The 20,955-nt window shown below is 39.7% G+C and overlaps 2 protein-coding genes across 2 annotated transcripts; one reads left to right on the forward strand and one right to left on the reverse strand.

The window, feature by feature from the left end:
- Window positions 1-2,732: 2,732 nt before the first annotated feature.
- Window positions 2,733-3,754, reverse strand: setd9 (SET domain containing 9). Its single transcript, XM_017420237.3, has one exon. It carries the CDS (start codon window positions 3,707-3,709, stop codon window positions 2,864-2,866), a length of 846 nt encoding a protein of 281 aa, XP_017275726.1. The 5' UTR covers window positions 3,710-3,754; the 3' UTR covers window positions 2,733-2,863.
- Window positions 3,755-5,878: 2,124 nt separating this feature from the next.
- On the forward strand, window positions 5,879-19,787 carry ccdc39 (coiled-coil domain containing 39). Its single transcript, XM_017420208.3, has 20 exons — window positions 5,879-6,101; window positions 9,234-9,353; window positions 9,417-9,563; window positions 9,666-9,824; window positions 11,046-11,138; window positions 12,851-12,979; window positions 13,110-13,301; window positions 13,384-13,487; window positions 13,574-13,706; window positions 14,021-14,215; window positions 14,319-14,483; window positions 14,579-14,716; window positions 16,680-16,888; window positions 16,963-17,086; window positions 17,169-17,328; window positions 17,448-17,554; window positions 18,441-18,581; window positions 18,717-18,896; window positions 19,001-19,089; window positions 19,330-19,787. The coding sequence occupies exons 1-20, from the start codon at window positions 6,003-6,005 to the stop codon at window positions 19,508-19,510; spliced, it is 2,865 nt and encodes a 954-aa protein (XP_017275697.1). The 5' UTR covers window positions 5,879-6,002; the 3' UTR covers window positions 19,511-19,787.
- Window positions 19,788-20,955: the final 1,168 nt, after the last annotated feature.

Raw genomic sequence — 20,955 nt, forward strand, 5'->3', positions numbered from 1 at the left:
ATTGAGCATCCAGTCAATGCATGCATTTGAACACTGTATGTTTCGAACCTAGTTTACTGGCCAGTAAAATATTTTTTGATTTTTATGACAGAACAAGGAAATTAATGTATTTCCAAAGTTGTTCTACTCTATTCTTTTTGATATGAACTGAGTAGAAATAACAACATGAAGACCTGCTTAATGTGAGGCACACTCCGATCTTTTTGACCCCTTTTGAGGTATCAACTCTAAACTTCTGAAGTTCTGCTGTGGTATCTGGCACTGATCAGCCAGTAGCAGATCCTTTAAGGTCTTGTAGTTGCAAGGTGGTACCTCCATTAACGAAATTTGTTTTTTGTCTTGGACTGAGATCTGGACAATTTGAAATCTAAATGAGACCTCAAACCTGATTTTGTGTTGCTCAAACAATGATTGAACTCTTTATTTATTTATTTTTTATTTTTTGCAAAGTGGCTGGCTACATTCTCATCCTGAAGGAGGTCACTGTCATCAGGAGTGGGTGGGGTTAACTTAAACTACAGCCACTTTCTGCACCCACCTCATACTCAGTTGGTGCCTTTTCATACTCATGTGTTTACCGCTGCATGTATGTGTCTTGTCTAGGGTTAAATTATGAGCCAAGAATCTGAGGTTCAGGTTTAATGTCAGGGCTGCGTATCAAAGGTTAAGGTTAGGGAATAGGGCTGGGGATCTGGCAAACATTAAGCTGCCATCAAACAACAGAAGTTACTTTTAATTAAACTCCAGTAGTTTAAGACCCCTTCTGCACTACACAGGATATTTTTAAAAAGTGAGATGGGACAGCGGCTCATTGGTTAGAGCCGTTGCCTCCCAGTAAGAAGGTTGGAGCATCTCTTAAAGTAGGTAAAGAAAATGGAAGGACAGATGGAGATGAGAGATTTCCTGCTGCATTTACACCTTCCGGCTGTACATAAACTGAGTTTTGGTGTAAAAAAATAAAGATGTTTAAAAAACACCTTTCAAAGTGGAGACGTTTAAATTTTTTTTTATTTTTTTGGTGTATTGGAGACCTGAAATATGGAGCTCTTCAGAAACAATGATGTAGTAGCCTTCTTCGCTTATGCCCACTATCACTTTGTGCCCTAAAAACTTCAAAAAAGGTTAAAAAACAAAAATCTACACCAGCATATTGCCCTAAAAACCAAAACAACCGTTTTTACCATCTGTCTCACTTTATCAGGATCCTGTCATCATTAAACCAAGACCGTGTGCTGGAATGGTTAACAGCTGGAAGGAAATTTAATCAAAGAAAATAAACAAGATACAATTATTTTGGGATATTTTTAGCCAATCCAAAGATGTTCTTTCCCTGGAGGTCGTTAATGTGGGTATTCTCGCTACCTAGAGGCTATGTCTATTTCAACATTTTTGTTAGAATCATCCATCCATGCATCCATTTTCTTTACCCGCTTCTCCATTCTGGGTCGCGGGGAGCTGGTGCCTATCCCCAGCAGTCACTGTGTGAGAGGCGGGGGACACCCTGGACAGGTCCCAAGTCTTGTTAGAATCAGGTGAATGGGAAAGAAATAACTGTTTCAAAGATATTCTGAAGAGTGAAATGAGGCCTTTATCATCAGTGTCGGGGCGGCTGCTAAAGTGACTACAAAGTGGACCGAGGCACAACTTCTTTTTGTAACCCCAAATGTATAAATGTGTACGGACCAAAACCACATAGTGGCAAAAGTACAAACTAATACAGAGCCCTCAGAGATTACCAACAGGTGTCTGATCACCAAAAGTGTTTAGGTGGTAAAATGACAACTAAATGAATCCCAGGACCCAAATTCTCCAAGCTGACCATTGTCCAAAGTGTTATAACACCAGTTTGACCTCTTCTCATGGTAGATCCTGGTACCATTTCTTCTAGTAAGTGTCAAACATCCACCACAGTTGAAAAGAAACGTTAACTCATAATCACATGTTGCTTCATTACACTGTGGTCCAGTTCTTCTGTCCATATAGCCAATGTAGGTGTATTTGAAGGTGAACACGAGTCAACATGGGCACCCCATCAGATTATGTGTAATGTTTTTGCCTGTGTTTGTGTGCGAGTTCGACTGTTAGCAAAATATCCGATGAAGCACTGAACAAACTTTATTGAAACTTGCAGAAAGTAACTGTTGGGTATACATCTACAACTGATTTAATATTTGGAGTCAATCCAATTCAAGATGGTTGCCTATGCTAACTGAACTTAAAAAAACACAAAAAATGGTGATACCTCCTGGTTATAATTATTAAAGTAAAATTTGGTGTGGTAGAGACTGATCTCCAACACATAGACAAAACACTAACACATTGTGCAAGCTCACCATTTAGAATTTCTGTGGTCGATAATGCTTTTGCCTGTGTCTGCGTGTGTTTCTGTTTCCACTGGATAGATTTTAATGAAACTGTCAGGAAATAATCATTACATGTACATCTACGACTGATTAACCTTTAGAGTCAATGCAATTCAAGATGGCTGCCGCAGTCAACTGACCATAAGAAAACACTAAATGGATATAATTCAGTCAATTTAGCAGATTTTGAGTTAAAATTTGACGTAACTGAGAGTCATTCACGACACATACTTCAAGTGAGACATCCTGCAATATTACAAGAATGTGCATACATTTTCAAGGTTTGACCAAAAAGGCAACAACTCTCATAATTTATTAACATTAACTAATCTTAGTCTAAAACTCTGGCATGAAAGACAATAGGCAATATGCATTCCTTCAAGGAATTTAATTGAAATAGAAGTTCAAAGCCTTTTTAATGCCACATAAAAACTGTATTTAACAATGTCAGAAAAGAATGCTTGGATTTTTTTTAAAATCCAGTATACAATATGAATAGTTCAATGCACAATGGTGTAGTAGTTGGAGAAGAGTTCCTCTCCTGCTGCAACTTCTCTGAGGGAGACGAGGACCACACAGCGTAGAGGCCTCCTGGTTTCCTGGCTGTAGTTGACGTTTGGTAGATACTGGCGGAGCTCGATGGGGAAGCTGTCCGGGATGTCGTGCTCCTGGTAGCAAACATTTGCAGGCCTTTCATTGGAGCAGTTGTTGACATACTGACCCACAGCCAGTGGGTTTCGTGGACTGTCCGTCAGCCAAGTGGTGTCACTCGTCACAAAGGGACCGATCCTGTCCCTGCCACTGCACGACCTGAATACCATTTTGGAGATGCCTTTGTCATTTCCATCAACCAGGACGCCATCGATGCACCGGAATACGAAAGAGTTTCTGATGGACTGAAGGAGAATGGGCTCATAAGGCTGGTAAATGGTGCCGGGATACATGGCAACAGTAGCTCCTTTGGATACAAGTCCCCTGGTGACAAACACCCCAGCTCCAGCAGAGGGTAAAGTGCTGGGCTTCCGGTCGATACAGAATCCCAGAGACTGGAACATAGCATCTCGTCCGCCATCCTGTCCCTCTTCTTCGCCTGAAAACTGTGGCACTGGTTGCTCATGAGCTGCCCGGAGCTCCCCATGAGAACCCCTCTTCCCGTGGAGGGCTCTGAAAAGCTTCAGAAGGCTCCGGGAGACCTCTTCATCCGGGACCAGTTTGTCTTTGGAGCGCTCCGTCACCTGGCGCAGAGTTTTCTCATTTTTAGACAAGTTAAACACGACCCAAGGCACGAAGCGGTGTCTGTAAGACTTCCATAGCTTCTGAAATCTTTCCAGAGCAGCTGTAAACATCCAAAAACGCCTTGGATTCAGCTAACGTTAGCCTGCCTGACGTCACTTCCGACAAGTTGCTTTAAAAAAATAAAAGCGAAGCTTTTGTAACAGTTTTTTTAAAAAGTGTCTAAATCTTCAGACCCACATAGAATGATTTATCTGTCTACTGCAGATATATACAACTTACTGAGTAAACAAAAAACCTTATAATTATTCATTTTGACGTATTTTTGTTGTACGCTTTTATTTTGAAGTGCACTATTTCAACCGGAATAGGCATTTTTTATAACAACTTTATTAACATCAACACTGAATGTACAGCACAGCAAATTGCTAAATATTAGATATACAAAAACAATTCCAAACAGGAAATTTGGTCTATAAGTTATAAACTGAAGATAATAAAAATTAAATAGATAATTCAGATAAAGTCAGTAAATGAATGAAATAAAAATACAAACAGCTGAAATAACACAACACAAAACAAAACAGCAACAACAACAACAAAAAAGCCTAAACTAGGAATATATAAGGTAGTAAATATTTAAAACCTTATAGAGCCCAATGACAGGAGAATCATTCAAACATGGTGAGGTAAAACTGTTTTATTTTTGATCACTGGTGAAATTAATAACAGTTTTTATGCACAGAAATTGTCACTATGGTTTGGTTAAAGTAAACTATTTTAATTACCAAAGGTTTGCTTTAAATATGAAAGCAAATGTAAGTTACTACATTAGGCTAGAAAACAGAAACCTGCAAAAAGAGGGTCATCCACCAAAAGTCACAGACTAAGTAATGAGAGCATTAATCAGAAAAAACATTCAGGATGCCAAAGATAACCTAATAGGGGGCTATTTAATCATCAACAACAACTTCATGTGTGGTACAAATTTAACATCTCTCATTATGCTGAGAATGCCATTCTCTCAGTGAAGCATGGTAGTAACAGCATCATACTTTGGGGATGTTTTTCATCAGTAGGGAGTAATAGACTGATCAGGGTTGAAGGAAAATTAGATGGAACAAATTATAAAGAAAATTCTTGAGGGGAATCTGTTGGGACAGAGTTTCACCTCCAGCAGGGCAAAGACTCTAAACCCTTTGCAAAAGCAACAGTCCACTGGTTTAAGGAGAACCAGTTAATATCCAGTCAAAGCCTGCACCGGAATCCAACTAAGACACGGTATGCAGTTCTAGCATGAAGAACAGGCAAAAATTCAAGTGTCTAGATTTAACAAGGTCATGGAGGCAAACCTGAAGAAAGTTGCTGCTATAATTTCTGCAAAAGTGTCTCTACAGAGTATTGTCATTGTCATTTTCTGATTTTTTTTTTCTTTTACTATAATTTATTTATAACATTTATTTTGTAATCAATTCAGCTTTAATACCTCTTTTATCTTCAGAAATGCTTTAATTATCCACGTCACAGGTTCATCAAAGTGTTTGAAACATTCCTTACAGACTCTGGTCCAGATAGCATCATGCTGTCACTGCAGATTTGTCAGCTGAACCTCCATGATGTGAGTCTCGTGTTCGACTACATCCCGAAGATGCTCGATCTGGTGACCGTTTTCTACAGACCTTTGTTTCCAACCAGTGATAATTTGAGCTACTGTCACTTTCTGTCATCTCCAACCAGTCTGCCCATTCTTCTCCGACATTAACAAGACGTCTCATCCACACAACTGCCGCTCACTGGATATTTTCTCTTTTTTGGACCATTCTCTTTAAATTCTAGAGATGGTTGTGTAAAAATCCAGTAGATCAGCAGTTTCTCAGACCAGCCCGCCTGTCTCCAACAACAACATCACATTCAAAGTCACTTAAATCTTCTTCCTTCCCCATTCTGGTTTGAACATCAGCAAGTCGTCTTCATCCTCAACTTTAAAGGTACTGAGTTTCTGCCATCTGATTGGCTGTTCGGCTGATTGCGTTTACCAGAAACAGGTGTACCCGATAAAGTGAGTGGATATCGCTAAAGTGACGCAGGTATTAATGTGTTATAGACTTTAAATTACCTCTGAGAACTTACATTGCTAGTTTTTGTAATTTGAACTGTAATGTGGAATCAGCTACATCACAGACACATACTACATATAAACAGTCTTCGCTGCGTTTGTCTCGCGCCACCACGCGGTGACCGCACGCGGCGCCGTCAGTTGCCCATAGCAACGGACAGCAAACGCTCAGAGCCGCCTGTTAGGAGGAGCACTCTTCAGCCGGAATTACTACTGCTATAGCGAGGAAAGCCATCAGTTTTTGTTCGTGTTTGCTGCTTTACAGAGGTTTCATCGAAAGGAACAGGAAAATGTCGAGTACTCTGCCGACAGTGTTGTCTGATATAGGCTGGGACACACGCTACGCCATTCCCGAGCTCAACGCCGAGAACAAGCTCTTACTGGAGGAGGTAAGTTAGTTAGTTAGGTAGTTAGTTAGTGAGTTATATTGTACTCTGTGAGCTCTGTAATTTCAGCACCACTATATGGTTGACGGTTAACATTTTTAGCGTGATTCTTCCTTCTTTCTTCATTCATTTTTAATCTCTTCAACGGAAGAAATCCGCCCAAAGAGGCGTTTTTATCTTCTGCATTAGGAAATAAAATTAGTATAGAGGAGGGTCTGCAGCTTTTACAGTGAAAAACAGCCATTTATGTCAATTTAACCACTAAATCAAATTTGCCTAGAGCCCCAAAACCCACTTGAAGATTGAAATTTAGATAAAAATTGGAATAACACAACTACTTTTTAAGTGTTACTAAATTTTATATATAAAAACTTTTGTGTCCTCTGTCCTCACTCCAACTACCTCCATGTCCTCTCTGACTGCATCCATATATCTCCTCTTTGTCTTTTTCCTTGCAGCTGCATCTCTAACATCCTTCTACCAATATACCCACTGTCCCTCCTCTGCACGTCCAAACCGTCTCAGTCTGACCTCTCTAACTTTATCTCCCAGTCCTTCAACCTGAGCTGTACCTAGATGAGAAACAGGTTTCTGTGCTTTTTGAGCCGCTGCAGAGGAGCTGAAGAGTCACACGATGCTCCTGAGTGGCAGCTTTAGACCCCTGGACCAAACAGTTAACGTGTCTGAAGATATTACAGATTTGGTTCTTTGCTAAGTTATGCTATATATAGACACAAAGCTTTTTTACACTTAATTATAATTTACAAGTCAAAATTAAGCCGGCTTAACAAATAGGAGCAAAACATTCTTTTAAAAAGAGTCTGAAAATGAATGGAAAAAACAGCAAATGTCCAAAGAAGAACTATGAAATAAAACACTCCTGTTAAAGAAAATTTCTTAAAAGCACCTGTAGGACCTGATAACATGACCGCGTAGTCTTTTAGAAGAACTAAAACAAAATATAACATTAACAAGTTCCCAGTATTTTCATTTTATGTATTTATTTATGGAGTCTATGTTTGTGACTGTTTAAGATATTTATATTTTTATATGGAATGCTAAAATATTATGTTTAATTGGCTCTCACTAACATCATGGTTTGTAGTCGTTTCAACAGAAGTCATAAAACCCCATTTTCCAAAGTTTGAAAGCTGTGTGAAATATAAATAAATGAACAATGCAGTGATTTGCTAATAGTTTAAATTATTTTATGTTAATAATAATATTGCAGAGACAGCAGATACTGTAAAAATATCGATAAACCTTGATATTGGTTTTGAAAAAAAAATATGCCTTGTTTATTGATGTGATATTGCTGATTAGATACAGTATGATCTGTTAGCCTTCAGGTAGCAGAACATCAGAGAGAACCTGGTTCTTTACGACACTGTCTTGCAAAACTGCTGACAGTGAAGAAATAAACTTGTTCAAAATGGACGTCTTAAGAGAATGGAGTGATGTGAAGCTGAAAGAAACCTTTGAAAACACTGCCACCTGCTAAAGCGTCCTTCCGTCCGTCCGTCCATCCATCCATCCATCCATCCGTCCATCCATCCATCAATCCATCCGTCTGTCCGTCTGTCCATCCATCCATCCATCCATCCACCCGTCCGTCCGTCCGTCCGTCCGTCCGTCCATCCATCCATCCACCCGTCCGTCCGTCCGTCCGTCCGTCCGTCCGTCCGTCCGTCCGTCCATCCATCCATCCATCCATCCATCCATCCATCTATCCACCATTGGGTCCCAGAGCCAACAGGAACCCCAGACCTCCCTGTCCCTCTGACCCACCTCAGCTGCCTCCTGACATCAGATAAGATTCCTTCTGCAGGCCTCACTCTGGAGGTTTTCCAGGCTCGTCTTGGCGGAAGGGGACCCTGGGTCAGACCCAGAACTCACTGTAGGGATTATTTATATGTCCTCTCTGGCCTGAGAACACCTTGGGTTCCCTCAGGAGGAGCTGGAGAAAGGAGTGTCTTAGTTTCCCTTGTGGACCTGTTGCGTCAGCAATTCAACCTCAGATAAGCAAAACAAGATCCATGGATGGACTTTTTATATATTGGACCTTTTTTGTTGAGTTTATTTGCTAAGTGTGCATGTAGTTATTAAAAACCTTTGTTTTTATTAATTCAAACAGCATAAATCATACTGTAACTCTTGAACACTATGTGTTCAACCTAAATGTTAACCCTCCTCAAATCTTTATGTACAGATGCAACTAAATTTGTCGGTATCCTTCTGTAATAATAATAATAACAGAAATACAACTGAGACTGGCTAAAAAGCTTCAGTTTAGTCCCAGAAACCTTGGTTCTTGTGATCCTGCATTTTGGTGAATTCCAGTCTGTTTCTTTGTGTGTTTTTTGTCAGTAGTGAGATCCTCCTGAGTCTTTTCATGGAGCCTATAATGATTCAAAATACCTTGACCCTGGAGTTCAGCTTGAATAGTTTTGACTGGTTTCTTTGGCTCTTCTTCTACCATCTGCGCTGTTTGTCTGATCAACCTGGGCTCACATTTGAATCCACGTCCTGGGAGGTTGGCCTTCAGTCCCATTAGTCATATAATGTATAATAATCTTGTCAGCTGTGGTCAGAAGAACATGAAGCTGCTTGGAGATGGTCTTGTAGTCTTTACCTTTAACAGGCATGTCTATAATCTTTCTGAGCTCCGCTCACATTTGTTTTCTCTGCTCCATGTTCAGTCTTGTGAACACAACGATACCAAACTACCCAGAGGCTGTTTGTTCCCTTTAAATAAGCTGAATGTTTGATGGAAAGCTTGAAGTCAGCTGTGATACTAATTCAGGTTTGAAACATGAATATAATGAAAAGATTAAGTCTCTTTAAGGGCACCAACAAATCTGTCTATACTAGTTTAGCCTATTTTTGTAAAATCAAAACAAGTCATTTCTTTTCACAGTTTTTCACATATTTAAAGCATCCAGACAAACATTAGACTGAATTACTTTTCACAAGGAGTGAAGCATTGTCTCAATGAGCTGTAAGGGTACCAACTAATTTATCTTTATGTAAGTGTCTGATAACATTAAAGACTGCTCAATTAGCTCAACAAAAAATTGTAAATCGTATTTCATATTGTATGTCTTGGTCGTAAATGGATGGTTTTATCAACAACAGGTTTGTAAAGCAGAAAAGAAGCTCATGGATTTGGACAACAAAGTTCAGAAAACTCAAGAGAAAAAGCAGTCAATGACGGAATACCTCAAAAGTGCTAAACAAGAGCTGGAATACACTGAGGTAAGTCAGAGCAGTACTGTACACCAGCCAGGTCGGGGTCTTTGTCATTTTGATTTTTTATAGGCTCTGCTGAGGGCAAAGGAAAGAGAGGTGGAGTTGGAGAAGCATCTGACAGCCGTTGCAGAGAGAGAGTCGGGTCGCCTGACTCAGCAGGCAGCCAAGATTCAAAAGGAGCTCAGGTCTTTAAAGGAAAAGAAAGAGGCAATAGAGGTCTGCGCCTTTCCTGTACTTCAGAAGAAAACACAAAACGACTTACAGCAGTTTATGGCAAAATGTGCTTCTTAACCTTTTTTTTAAATTCAATTTATTCAGAAAAACATATTCAAGGCAAAGGAGAAACTGGAGGAGTTTAAGTACCAGATGAACTGGGACCAGCAGACTTTGGATGCCTTCTTGGAGGAGTCAACACGTAAAGAGGAGGACACGATGGCCATCATCAAGTACGCTCAGCAAGATGAACACAGGATCAAGGTAAAGAAAATATCACATTATTTCACCTACCTCTGTCAGCGTGGATTATTTTTGAAAGTGCCACTTTAGGAGACATAAGTAATGTTCAGTTTTCATTTTTTAATATTTATAGTTTTGAGGAAATATCCTCCTCTGGACACCATGCAACCTGTCCACCAGTCAAAACCCTATTCAGTTTTCAAAATACAAAAATAACAAAACATCTCCCAGCACTTCTTTTTACAACTTTAGTTTTTTTAGTCTCTTTTTTATTAGGTCTTATTAAGAGTTCCCCAAATGTATCTCGTGTTAGAAAGAGTAAACAAGATGGGCACAATGCTACACGGTACAGTCCAGGTTTTTAATTGTTTTCTTTTTCCTTTTGGGAGCATATAAATATTTTTACTGTGCTCAGTTTTAACCATAAGATCTTTTGGGAAGAGATGTCACGTGGTACAGCCTAATCTGTCAGGATTTGATCTTTCTGCTTCTGCAGCTCCTTCAGGGTCTTCATTTAACATCTAAACCTCTTCTGGGTCTAATAAAGGGTCTAAAGTCAGTATGTCAGTGGGCTGTGACTGCTGGTGACAAACTGTGAACAGCATCCGTGAGGCAGTTTTCAAAGTGTTTCAAAAGTAATCTCAATTTCCTCATGTACTGTAAGGTGCAGGGCCTTGCTCTCATGTCGTTGGAACTTTGAACATGTTCAAAACATTTGCCAAATGAATTACCACTTAAAATAGTCAAAGACACGTTTTCAGTGTCTGTAACCCTTCTGGTATCCTGTTAATTTAGTTTCTGTGAGTTTGAACGTGTCAGAAATGTGAGACAACTTTGGAGAGATTGGTGAGCTATGAAACTAAACTGTGACTGATTGGAGACAAAGAAAAAGAATCTAACATTTTTAATGCAAGACAAGTGCAAACTAATTAAGATAGTTTGTGACTAAACTGAGACAAAAATCTCACACAAAACAGAAGTGTGTAATAAGTACCAATTCAGTGTGATTTCAGGTGAAAATCTGCTTATTTTCTTGCAATTTTGTGCCTCCAGCTGGTCACCAACATTGAAATACTACCCTAATATAAAGCTGTAGTATTTAAGCTTGTTTACATTTACGAGGGAACAGTTTTTTAAAAGTTGTTCACTTTAATGACCTCTGTGAGGGAAAGGGGTCAAAACTTGAAATTACCAGGTCTGACCCTTTCTCAGTTAATAACCTTCTAATGTGTCCTTATCTAGTCCCTCACACTGGCTATTGAGAAGAAGTCCCTGGAGGCCAATGAAAAGCGTAAAGCACTTGAGAAAGAGATGACAGAGACGACGTCTGCACAGGTAATGTAAACAAAACAAAACTCACAGCACAACTACAACGGGCTTCAGACCAAATCTGGCACAACTTTAGCGTACATATTTTTAGACAGATCAAAACACCATGCAGGGTGTTAAAAGGATGCATCTCTGAATGGTTTTAAACTTGGTCCTAGCCAAGTGCCAATCTTAATCACAATTTTATTAGGAGTGCAATAAGATTTTGTGCCTTAAGATCTCACAAAATTAAAACATGTTGATATTCTGAAGACACTGTGAGGCACAATCCAGTCACAGTCATCATGACTTTCTCTCACAAAAATAGCAATAAAGATGTTTTTAATATTTTTAAATCCTTTGTGTGGCAGCACTTCATACAGACATGTCAAGCACAAGACCCATGGGCCACATTTGGCCAACCAGATCATATTGTTGTGCATTACAGCCACCCACAAGTATACAGTACAGAAGCACCACATCTACACATCCCAGAATGCACTGAAACACCCAGCATCACTCAAGCCTTGTGAGCGCAGCTGTTAAACCTGGAGCCACATACTAAAAACAGGTGGAGGTAGAGTCTCCATCACTGTGCATTTTGTTTAAAAACACAGCATACTTGGTTCACAAGGTCAGTTGCCAATTTTGAAGCTGAGAAAATTAAGTTTGAATTATTTCTTAATTTGTTTGAGATGAAAAGAGACAGAATCTGAAGCGATGTGGTGTTCCAGAAAATATGACTGTGTGCTGCACATTTCAAGAACACCGTCTCCCCGATCCTGCTTCCCACATGAGCAGCTTATTGATCTGTTTATCAGAATATATACTTGTGTGAGAAACTCCATATGTAATGAAAAGAATCAGGTGTTTCACTCTAATATACATCAGTCCTAAGAGTTTCTACGACTCAAAGTCTAATTCCAAACACAGATGAACTTACAGCATGAAAAGATGTCAGGTTTATATCAGAGGTATAGAGTCTCTGCTTAAATGTATATTTGTCCACGCTGTCTTTTTGTGTTTTCTTCGGATTTTCATTTTTTTTGTTGTTTTGATCGCTGGTGGTAAGATGTTTTCATAAAAAAATCTGTAAAAAAAAGACAAAAAAGTTAGTGATAAGAGGTGCCATTCAGTTTAGTTTGTGACAAAACCTCCAAGAGGGCTTTATAAAAGGCTTATATCAGCATATATTTCATCTTTAATGTTTTTTTTAAATATATTGGTAAAATCTTGTCTCCTTTGGTTCTCATAAATCTCGTTCTCTTTTGATCTAAATAAAGAAATAGTGGTTTCAAATAAGCCTTACAGCTGTCAAGCTTGATCTTAAGACTTTAGTGTCTTAAAAAAAGTAATTTCTTCCAATTATCAAACATGTATTTCAGCCTTAGGGGTTTATGTGCAGCATTGTATATTGTTTGGTGTATATATATGGCAAGTTGTCAGGCTGATAGTCTCAGCAGGACTCAGTAAACCGGTCAATTAAAACATTATAAAACTGATTAAACAGGCCTATTTTTTTATTTATGTTGCTTTAAAATAAGAATTGCATGCAAAATATTTTAAATACCATTTACATTTTTGTTTCTTCTATCCTTTAGTAAAGTGAGGGTGGGTGCCACCTATCCTCTTACAGGCTAGATTGATGATCTCTGCATAAGGATGTGCACTATAACATGACAGTTGTGACTGTGTTTGAGTTCTGTAAAAAATAAAAGAGTCATCTGCTTTTCTAACAGATGGGTTTGGATAAGACGACAGAGAACTTGCAGCAGGTTCACTTAGAGACGCAGCAGCTCATCCATCAGTGGGGAAATTCGATCAAGCAGATGAAGCGACAGGACTCTGAGATGCAGCAGTGTGCGCTGGTAATGTGTCAGACCTCGAGCTTCTGTGGATACGTTTCATACCAACTCAAAACTGAGAATATTAAACTGACAATTCACAGCCTGGAAAACTCTTTTGAGAAAACCCCATTAAGTTTCCTTATCACTGCAGCAACTTGCTCAGGCTAACCAGAGGATCAGGGAAAACACGGCCGCCGTCTCAGAGAGCAAGCATTTACTGGATATTCAGAAGAACAACAACAAAGAAATCGAGAGGAAACTAGCTGCAGCAAAGACACAGTCAGCAAAACTACGGCAGGACCTGAAGGAGCAGGAGACGAACTTTATCAGGCTGCAGGATGAGGTCAGCTTCTCAAACTATGCAGAATGAGTCCTCAGATCATCTGGCTTGATATTATACACCACTGATTCTCATGTGTCTGCAGCTGAACAGTTACAAACACACCCTGAACAGATCGAGCTCTGATGTGAAAGCTTTGATGTCCGTTATATCCAAAAAAAAGAAAAATCTCCAGGACAACAATGAGAAGTCAGTGAAATACTAAAACATATATTTGTATATGAATCATCCCTTTGTTATACAACTCTGTTGGTGTGTGCGTGTGTGTGTGTTAGACTAAAGGAGGCCAGGGCCTACAACTCAGCACTGGAGGAGAAGCTGAAAGTTGTGACTCAGACTGCTCTCAGTGAGGAGGAGAGAGCTGCTCAGATGGAGCAATTCTTGAAAGAAACAGAACAGGTTATCAAGGTGAGAGGCCTGCATCATCAGCTTTTATTCGCTGAAGTTTCAGATGAATGAAAGATTTTGTAGTGCAAATTGAAGTAGTTTTTCTCTTCTTTATCTTAGTTTTTATATCAAACCAACACACTCTCAATTATTAGATTTTTGTCTTTAACATTAATCAGAATAGCAACTAGTTTTTTATGCCACTTTATAAAATTAGCTTTAAGTCTGAAGGAGATGTTCAGATACCTGTGAAATTGCCAGAATGAGGAGAAACTTTGTGTTCAGAGAAACAGTGTTGTGCTATGATTGTAATCCTGTTTGTGCCTTTGCTTCAGGAGTTGGATGTTCTGCAGCAGAACCTCACAGGGGAGCTGTTACGTCACAGACAGCAGCTACAGCTCGTCAAGGCAAAGGAAAAAGAGTTTATCATGCAGGTTTCCAGGAGTAAAGCCACCATTAGTGGCCTCCAAAACCAGCTCAGTAAACTGGAGAAAGAACTGATGAAACAGCAGCAGACCATGAAAAACCAGGCACGTGTTTCACACAATAATCCCACAATACAGATGTGACATACTGTCAAACACTCAGTTCTGTCTGTTATTTAGATTCTTCTCTCTTTCCTGCATGGTGTAGGACACTGAGATAATGAGGCTCAATATAAAACTAGCACAGCTGCAGGGAGACATTCACTCAGAGGAAAGACAAATGTTGGACACGAAGATTGCTGAGCTGCACAACGATCTGGAGGAAAAGAAGAAGACAGACAAAATGCTCAGCAACGCGCTCAAAGAGTGTGAGGTTTGTCCAAACCTCTGCCACACAGTTTAGCCTTTCTCTCCCCATTGAACCAGTGAAATACAGTGCCTACATACCAGTGCATATTTCTCCTGCAGGATGGTATTCGCTGTTTGAGGAGAGAGATGGAAAAGTCAGAGGCTCAGAAGAATAATCTGAACGATGAAGTCAAAAAGCTTGAGTTTCTTTGTGAGGGCAATGAGAAGGAGCTGAAGAGAGTCAGTCTGAGGAAACAGGTAACTGATGTAATTTAAGGTAACATGAAAATTCCCGACACACTCAAACAATTCTCATTTTCACATTTTATCAGGGGTCACAGTTATTCTTTTTGTCAGTTTGCATGAAGTTCTCTACAATGAAAAAACAAATTTTGTAGAGTTTTTTTTCCCCACTTAAACTCACATTTATTTACACAAGTTTTCCAGACTTTAACAGCCGTAGAAGCCACAGGAGTCTGGTGTTTCCTGTGGCCCATATGATTATCTTACAACTTGGCTGGAGTCCATTGATATCTAGCTACTGTAGGTTTACTAAACGCAAGTTGGAGAGAGACAGCTTCAATCTGCAAAATTCCTTAGAGGTTTTTACAAATACAGGTTTATACATCTTTACACTGTTTTTCATTACATAGTTATTTTGACCCATGCATTCCTCAGAATTGCTGCATCTCACTGCTGCTTTTGCTATTCACACTTACAGATAACCATAACCAGATAACCAAAACTAACATCAGTATGAAATCATATTTGCTTTAATTGTAATAAAATGTTGAAGCTTGGAGTTGTTTTAAGAAGGCAGCAATCCACTGTAGTCTCAGTTTTGTTTGAAAAAGCCATTAGTTTGTCAGTCCTGTGGAACTTAAACTCTGGGCACTTTCACAAAACACTTCAAGGCAAGACTTCTCGTTGCCTTGATGTGATTTCTGAATGGACCGGGGTGCCATGGGAGGTTGATATAGAGAGGTAGTAACAGAGCCAAAATGATTGACGTGTGAAAATGTAAGTCAGCTTTGCAGCTCAATAATGTGATGACATATCATCTGTGCGACCGCTCGGCTGGTCCACAATAAACAACAATAAATACATTTATTACTGAGGGAAGTTTAATGATGCACAGCAACTTTGTATTTAGTTTAAAAAATTGTTAACCACAAAGAGAAGTGCCAAACTCAGTTAATATGTCATGTTTTGAAAGTGTTACGAGGGAAATGTTTGTCACACATTTAATGTGTGGCGCTCCACCTCAACACAGCTGAACTCTGCTGCACACCTCTTTTATTTCCACAGAGCTCACTTCATTTCCATCTATGCGGGACGTGGCCGACTCCGTCAGTGATTTATGAACAGTCAGAAGCAGCCTAAAGATGGACTGTTTTTGCAGCCATTTCAAGGACCTATTTTGTGAAAGAGCCTTCTGTTTCCACAAACTGAGGTTGTTCAAATGCTATCCGCAACAAGCAAAACACAATTAAATACATCTTTTGCACAGAAACCTACTTCGAAATAGCCAAACTATTCCTTTGAACCATTTATGGTATGATCGACCTGATGGAAGCCATCAGACTGCCCATGTGTGCAGTCAAATAAAGACATGGTAGCATCACGTAGGCCAGTTTTTCTGCTACACTGACTGAGTGACGAGTCAGGACAAAGGAAAACTGGATGCAGAAAAAAAATCAAGTGTTTCAAGCTGGAGTGAAGGTTTGACATAAAACAAACAAATAAAAAAAATCTAACTAAACGAAACCGCAAAGCATGCTACTGAGAACATACAGAAATGGCTTTAGAAAAAAAACCAATGAAAGCCTGGAGTCAACTACCCTGGGTTTAGACCTGCATCCAGCAGGGTATTTATTGTAAGGCCTTTAAAACACTCCACACTCATCCTCCACCTCCTGCCTGGTTGAGCTTGAATATTTCTGCCAACAAGAGTTGGAGAAACTTCTACACAAAAGTTGTACCAAGATGTCAAAAAGACTGGAGGGGCAGAAGCTGCTTTAATAAATGACCAAATGAAGACTGGGATGACAGACGCTATCAAAACTCAAACACCCGTTTTCTGTCATTGTAAAAGAGTTTTGGGAACAAATAAAGACAAAATGACCAGTATGTGTCTAAAATTCTTTTTTTTTTGATCTTCCAGTTTTAGACACTCACAATGTCTTGCACTGTGTTGTTTGTGTCACTTGTTCCTTGACAGGACAATATGGTGGAGCAGAAAATCACCCTGATAGGGGTGAAACGTGTACGTGATCTCTTGTACAGCAAAGCAGACACCGTGCTGTCTTTGGAGAAGAGGAAGTTAGAGCTACAGAAAGCCATGAAAGAGAGGGAGAACGAGATCAGGGCGTACATAAAAATGCTCAGCCAGCAGCTCAAAACCACTGAGCAGGAGAAACAAAGACTCAGGTAAGAAGCTCACCTGTAATCCTATACCTTTCTAGAGAAACAATTGCCTAATTTATCCTTTGATTACGTCTCAGTGCTGAACTGCATGAGAAACTGACAAGGATTGACAAAATGAAGAGCCGTTTTGAAGTCATGATCCTTCAAATGGCTCCTCCTGAGGGGGAAGAGGAGAAGTCACAGGCCTACTACATCACAAAGGTCAGAGGTTCTCACACATACTGCTAAAGCAGAGCAAACTCAGATTGTTCTGTTTAAATTGTGGATGTGCGCTCTTCATCAGGCTGCACAGGAAAAAGAGGAGCTTAAGCAGAAAGGAGATGATTTGGATGCCAAAGTCCGCAAGATGGAACTGGAGACTAAAGCTCTGGAGAACACCATCCTGCTGTTCAACAGTGGTTTAAGCTCATTTCGCAGCTCCCTCTGCAAAGTTAAAGAGTCCAGTACGTCTGACAGAGACTAACAAACACACAGCACTCTGATTAGGAGCGAACAGTTAAAAGTTGTATGATTTCTGAATGAGTTTGTCATTAATCTAAACCTACTGTTGGCTGTTTTTAAGCTCCAGAGTACCAGGAAAAACTAAAGCTGGAGGAACAGCTGAGGGCTGCAGAGGAGATGCTGAAGTATAAGAAACAACAAGTCCAAGATCTGCAACAAGACCTGCAGGTTATTGCTGCTTATTGTCATACAGCCTGTGTGAAGAGGAGTATTAAATTTGACTGTAATCAGTCATGGGAAAAAGAAAGTGTTTTTTGTCATAAAGACAAAGTCACTCAGTTGCGTTCAAATTAGTTGTTCAATCCTGTCAGAATAAAACTATTTATCCAATCTGACGTCATTTTAAAAGATTTCTCCAACAGGTAAGATGCTGTTCATTCATTTTCCAAAGAATCCCACTTCATTTATATCCCTTTAAGGAAATAGTTAGATTTGTTACAGATTATGTCAGGCGCAAAACACATTTTGGCATCAGAGGGGCACCTCTTGAACTCCCTCATTCATTTTCTAATTAAAATATTACACTAAAGCAACACAAAAGCTTCTAATAAAATTCAGCCACAAATGTTGTCTTTACCAACACTTTTGTGAAAAAAACTATTTTTTAGAGCTTCTGTTAAATCCTTTGTTCTCTTTAATTATCCCTTCATCAATTTTGTTTATCTTCTGGAGGATCCCAGCGATAGAGTTCAAGAAACAGGCTCATCCGTCACAGGGCTGAAAAAAAAACTTTTTTATTTAAGTCTACCCTTTCATCTGGTCAAATCTGAAAAGTCAGGGAGAAAACAGAACTAAACCTTTGTTTTTTTTTATTTTTTTTCAATGTGACGTGAAAACATCTACATTTCTTTAACTACAAAACCACTCTTCTCATCCTTGTTCTCTGTCATCATCTCTCATTTCTCATTTCTTGTCTCAAAAAGTAGCTTCTTGTATTATGTTGGAGAGTTTTTAGGACAAAATAAACTCACTCTGTCATTCATGTGAAACTGATATGTGTTTGTGCATGCTTCCATGTCCTGTTTTTGTGTCATCGTGATGTGTGTATTTCTAGGACATGAACTGTACTTTGGAGGCTCTGCTGCAAGAAGAGCAGGCGGAGAAAGAGAAGCTACGTCACAAACAGACCCTCACCAGTAAACTGAACAAAGACATTGCTTCCCTGCAGGAGAAAATTGCCAGAGCCACAAAGCAGGTTGGATGTGCAGTTATTCATCTTTGATAAAAACGTTTCACAAGAAGAGACAAAGCATAAGATGTGACACAGTTTTTTCTGAATGATAATGCAACGAATAATGCTTAATTTGGTGTTTTCCTGCTGTTTCGCTAGTGCTCTAAACAGACCAAAGAGATCCGCTCAGCGAAGAACACCAAAACTGAAACTCTTGAGGAGCAGGACATCAAACTGAAGGAGTTAAAGGAATTTAACAAAAATATCAACAAGATGCTGAATGAAGCTATGGAGCACGATTCTGAACTCCGATCCGTGCTGGAGAAATATCTCCTGCAGGTCCAAAAAACAATCTGGCACTATATTTCTGGAGGATGAATGAAGCATGCAGCTGGAACAGATTACTGGTGAACTTTAACATTTCTCTCTGCTGTTTCTCTCAGGCCGATCTGCACCTTCCATCTCCTTCCTCCACCGCCAGCAGCCAGAGAAGCTCCAGGACAAACTCTTCCCGCAGCTCCGCTTCTCTCAGGTCAGCATTCATAAAGTCCTAACAAATTTAGGGAGCGGTGAAGTCCATGTTAGAGATATAAAAATTGAGGGCTTGTCTCCAGGTGCTTATTGGTGTAAACTAAAAAATGTTCACGAGGAATAAGACTGACCTATACTGAGATTTGTTTTAGGCTAAAAATGGAATGGTGTCATCATTTTTACCTTGTTAAAGATTAGATGCATGTCTCTGCATCTTTATAGTATTCTGTCTGGTCTGCAGGTCTCCTCTGTCCTCAGCTGGCAGCAGCCCCAAAGGATCTGGACTGTCCTCCCCCCAGCTGAAGACCATCAACCTGGACTTGGACCTGACTGGAGCCTTTCCTCCTCTCATCCCCTCCAGAGCTTCCACCTCTGCCAGCAGCAGCAGCGGCAGCAGCAGCAGCAGGAAGTCAAAGCACTAACAAGCTGCTTTATTTTTGGTTATGACTTTAGCTGGTATAGGTTACATAGAAACAATATGTTGAGTTATATGAAACACTAACATTTTGATAAGAAAGGGTTCAGGTGTGGTTTGGTTTTGACATGTAATTAATTAGCAAGTAATTTTAGCATTATTCTTAATGTTCTTCTTAATTAATGTTTAGTTCTATTTTCCTGCAAAATATAAATGACTCAAACTCAAATTGTTTTTGTTTCTCAAGACAAAAGTACTCAACCTTCAATTTCAAGACAATTAAATGTTTTTCTCAGACTGCTCAAGCCTTTTGTAGTTATTTAATTGTTTGATACTATATTTTTGTATTTCTTGAAGGTAAAACTCTGTCCCAAATTTCTGATTTTGTCAAAAAATAAGATTCTCACATAGATCCTGGACCCTCCAGGTGTATGTAGATCCTGTACAGCAGTGGTGTCCAATCCTGGTCCTGGAGGGCCACTATCCTGCATGTTTTAGATGTTTCTCTGCTTTGACTTACCTGATTTGAATGACTGAGTGATTAACAGGCTTCTGCAGCACTTGAAGACCTGCTGAAGAGCAGAGAAACAACTAAAACATGCAGGATAGTGGTCCCCCAGGACCAGGATTGGACACCACTGCTGTACAGCATGTTAAGGACCATATCCTCGACTCAGTGTGCTCCTGAGAGGCAAACTGAAGGGGATCCAGTGCGTCCGTGACCTCTGCTCTCATCAAAGAGACAGCAAGGGTTTTCATAGTTTGTAACGTTAGAGCCACCAGGTGATGATCAGTGACAGCATCTCTACCAGTCAGCTAGTAAACTTTAAATTCCTCTGCTTAATTAAGATGTGTAATCTTGCCCTCATGAGTTCTAAAGAATAATCTCAGTTTCCTCCATGTCTCTCAGAGCTCTATTTTTGTCCTCATTTGGACTAAGTTGAGCCTGTTTATACCTTTATACTCTTTGCAAAGTTGTTGGTCTTAAACCAAATGAAAACCAGCCAGACGTTCTGCAGGGACAGGAGGATCTGTTTCCAAAGATTTATCTGTTTTTGTGTAATAAAATGTCATGATACTGTTTTTGCTCCTGTTTACTGGATATTTGGCTGCATGTGTCAGGATCTGGGTGTTTTGTTTCAATTTTTGTTGTTTCCCGCCCTTTTGTTTTCTGGCGATCCTTGTGTTTAAGGTGTTTCCTGTGTTTCTTTATAATATTTTCTTGTATAGTTCTGCTCCCTGTGCCCTCTGTGTTCTTTGTGCTATCATTTACTCTCCCTCAGCTCACCTCCTCGGTAGTTTTCCAGTCAGCCTGCCACGCCCTCTTCACCTGGTCCCCATTACCTGTCTCTCCAGCTGCAGTCGATCTCCCGCTCACCCTCAGCCTTTATATTCAGTCGCTTCCATCTCCTCCTCACTCTTCATCACAGTCAGGTTAGTGCCTTGTTTCTC

The sequence above is a fragment of the Kryptolebias marmoratus genome, linkage group LG20 (genome assembly GCF_001649575.2).
Source record: "Kryptolebias marmoratus isolate JLee-2015 linkage group LG20, ASM164957v2, whole genome shotgun sequence".
NCBI classification, from domain to species: domain Eukaryota; kingdom Metazoa; phylum Chordata; class Actinopteri; order Cyprinodontiformes; family Rivulidae; genus Kryptolebias; species Kryptolebias marmoratus.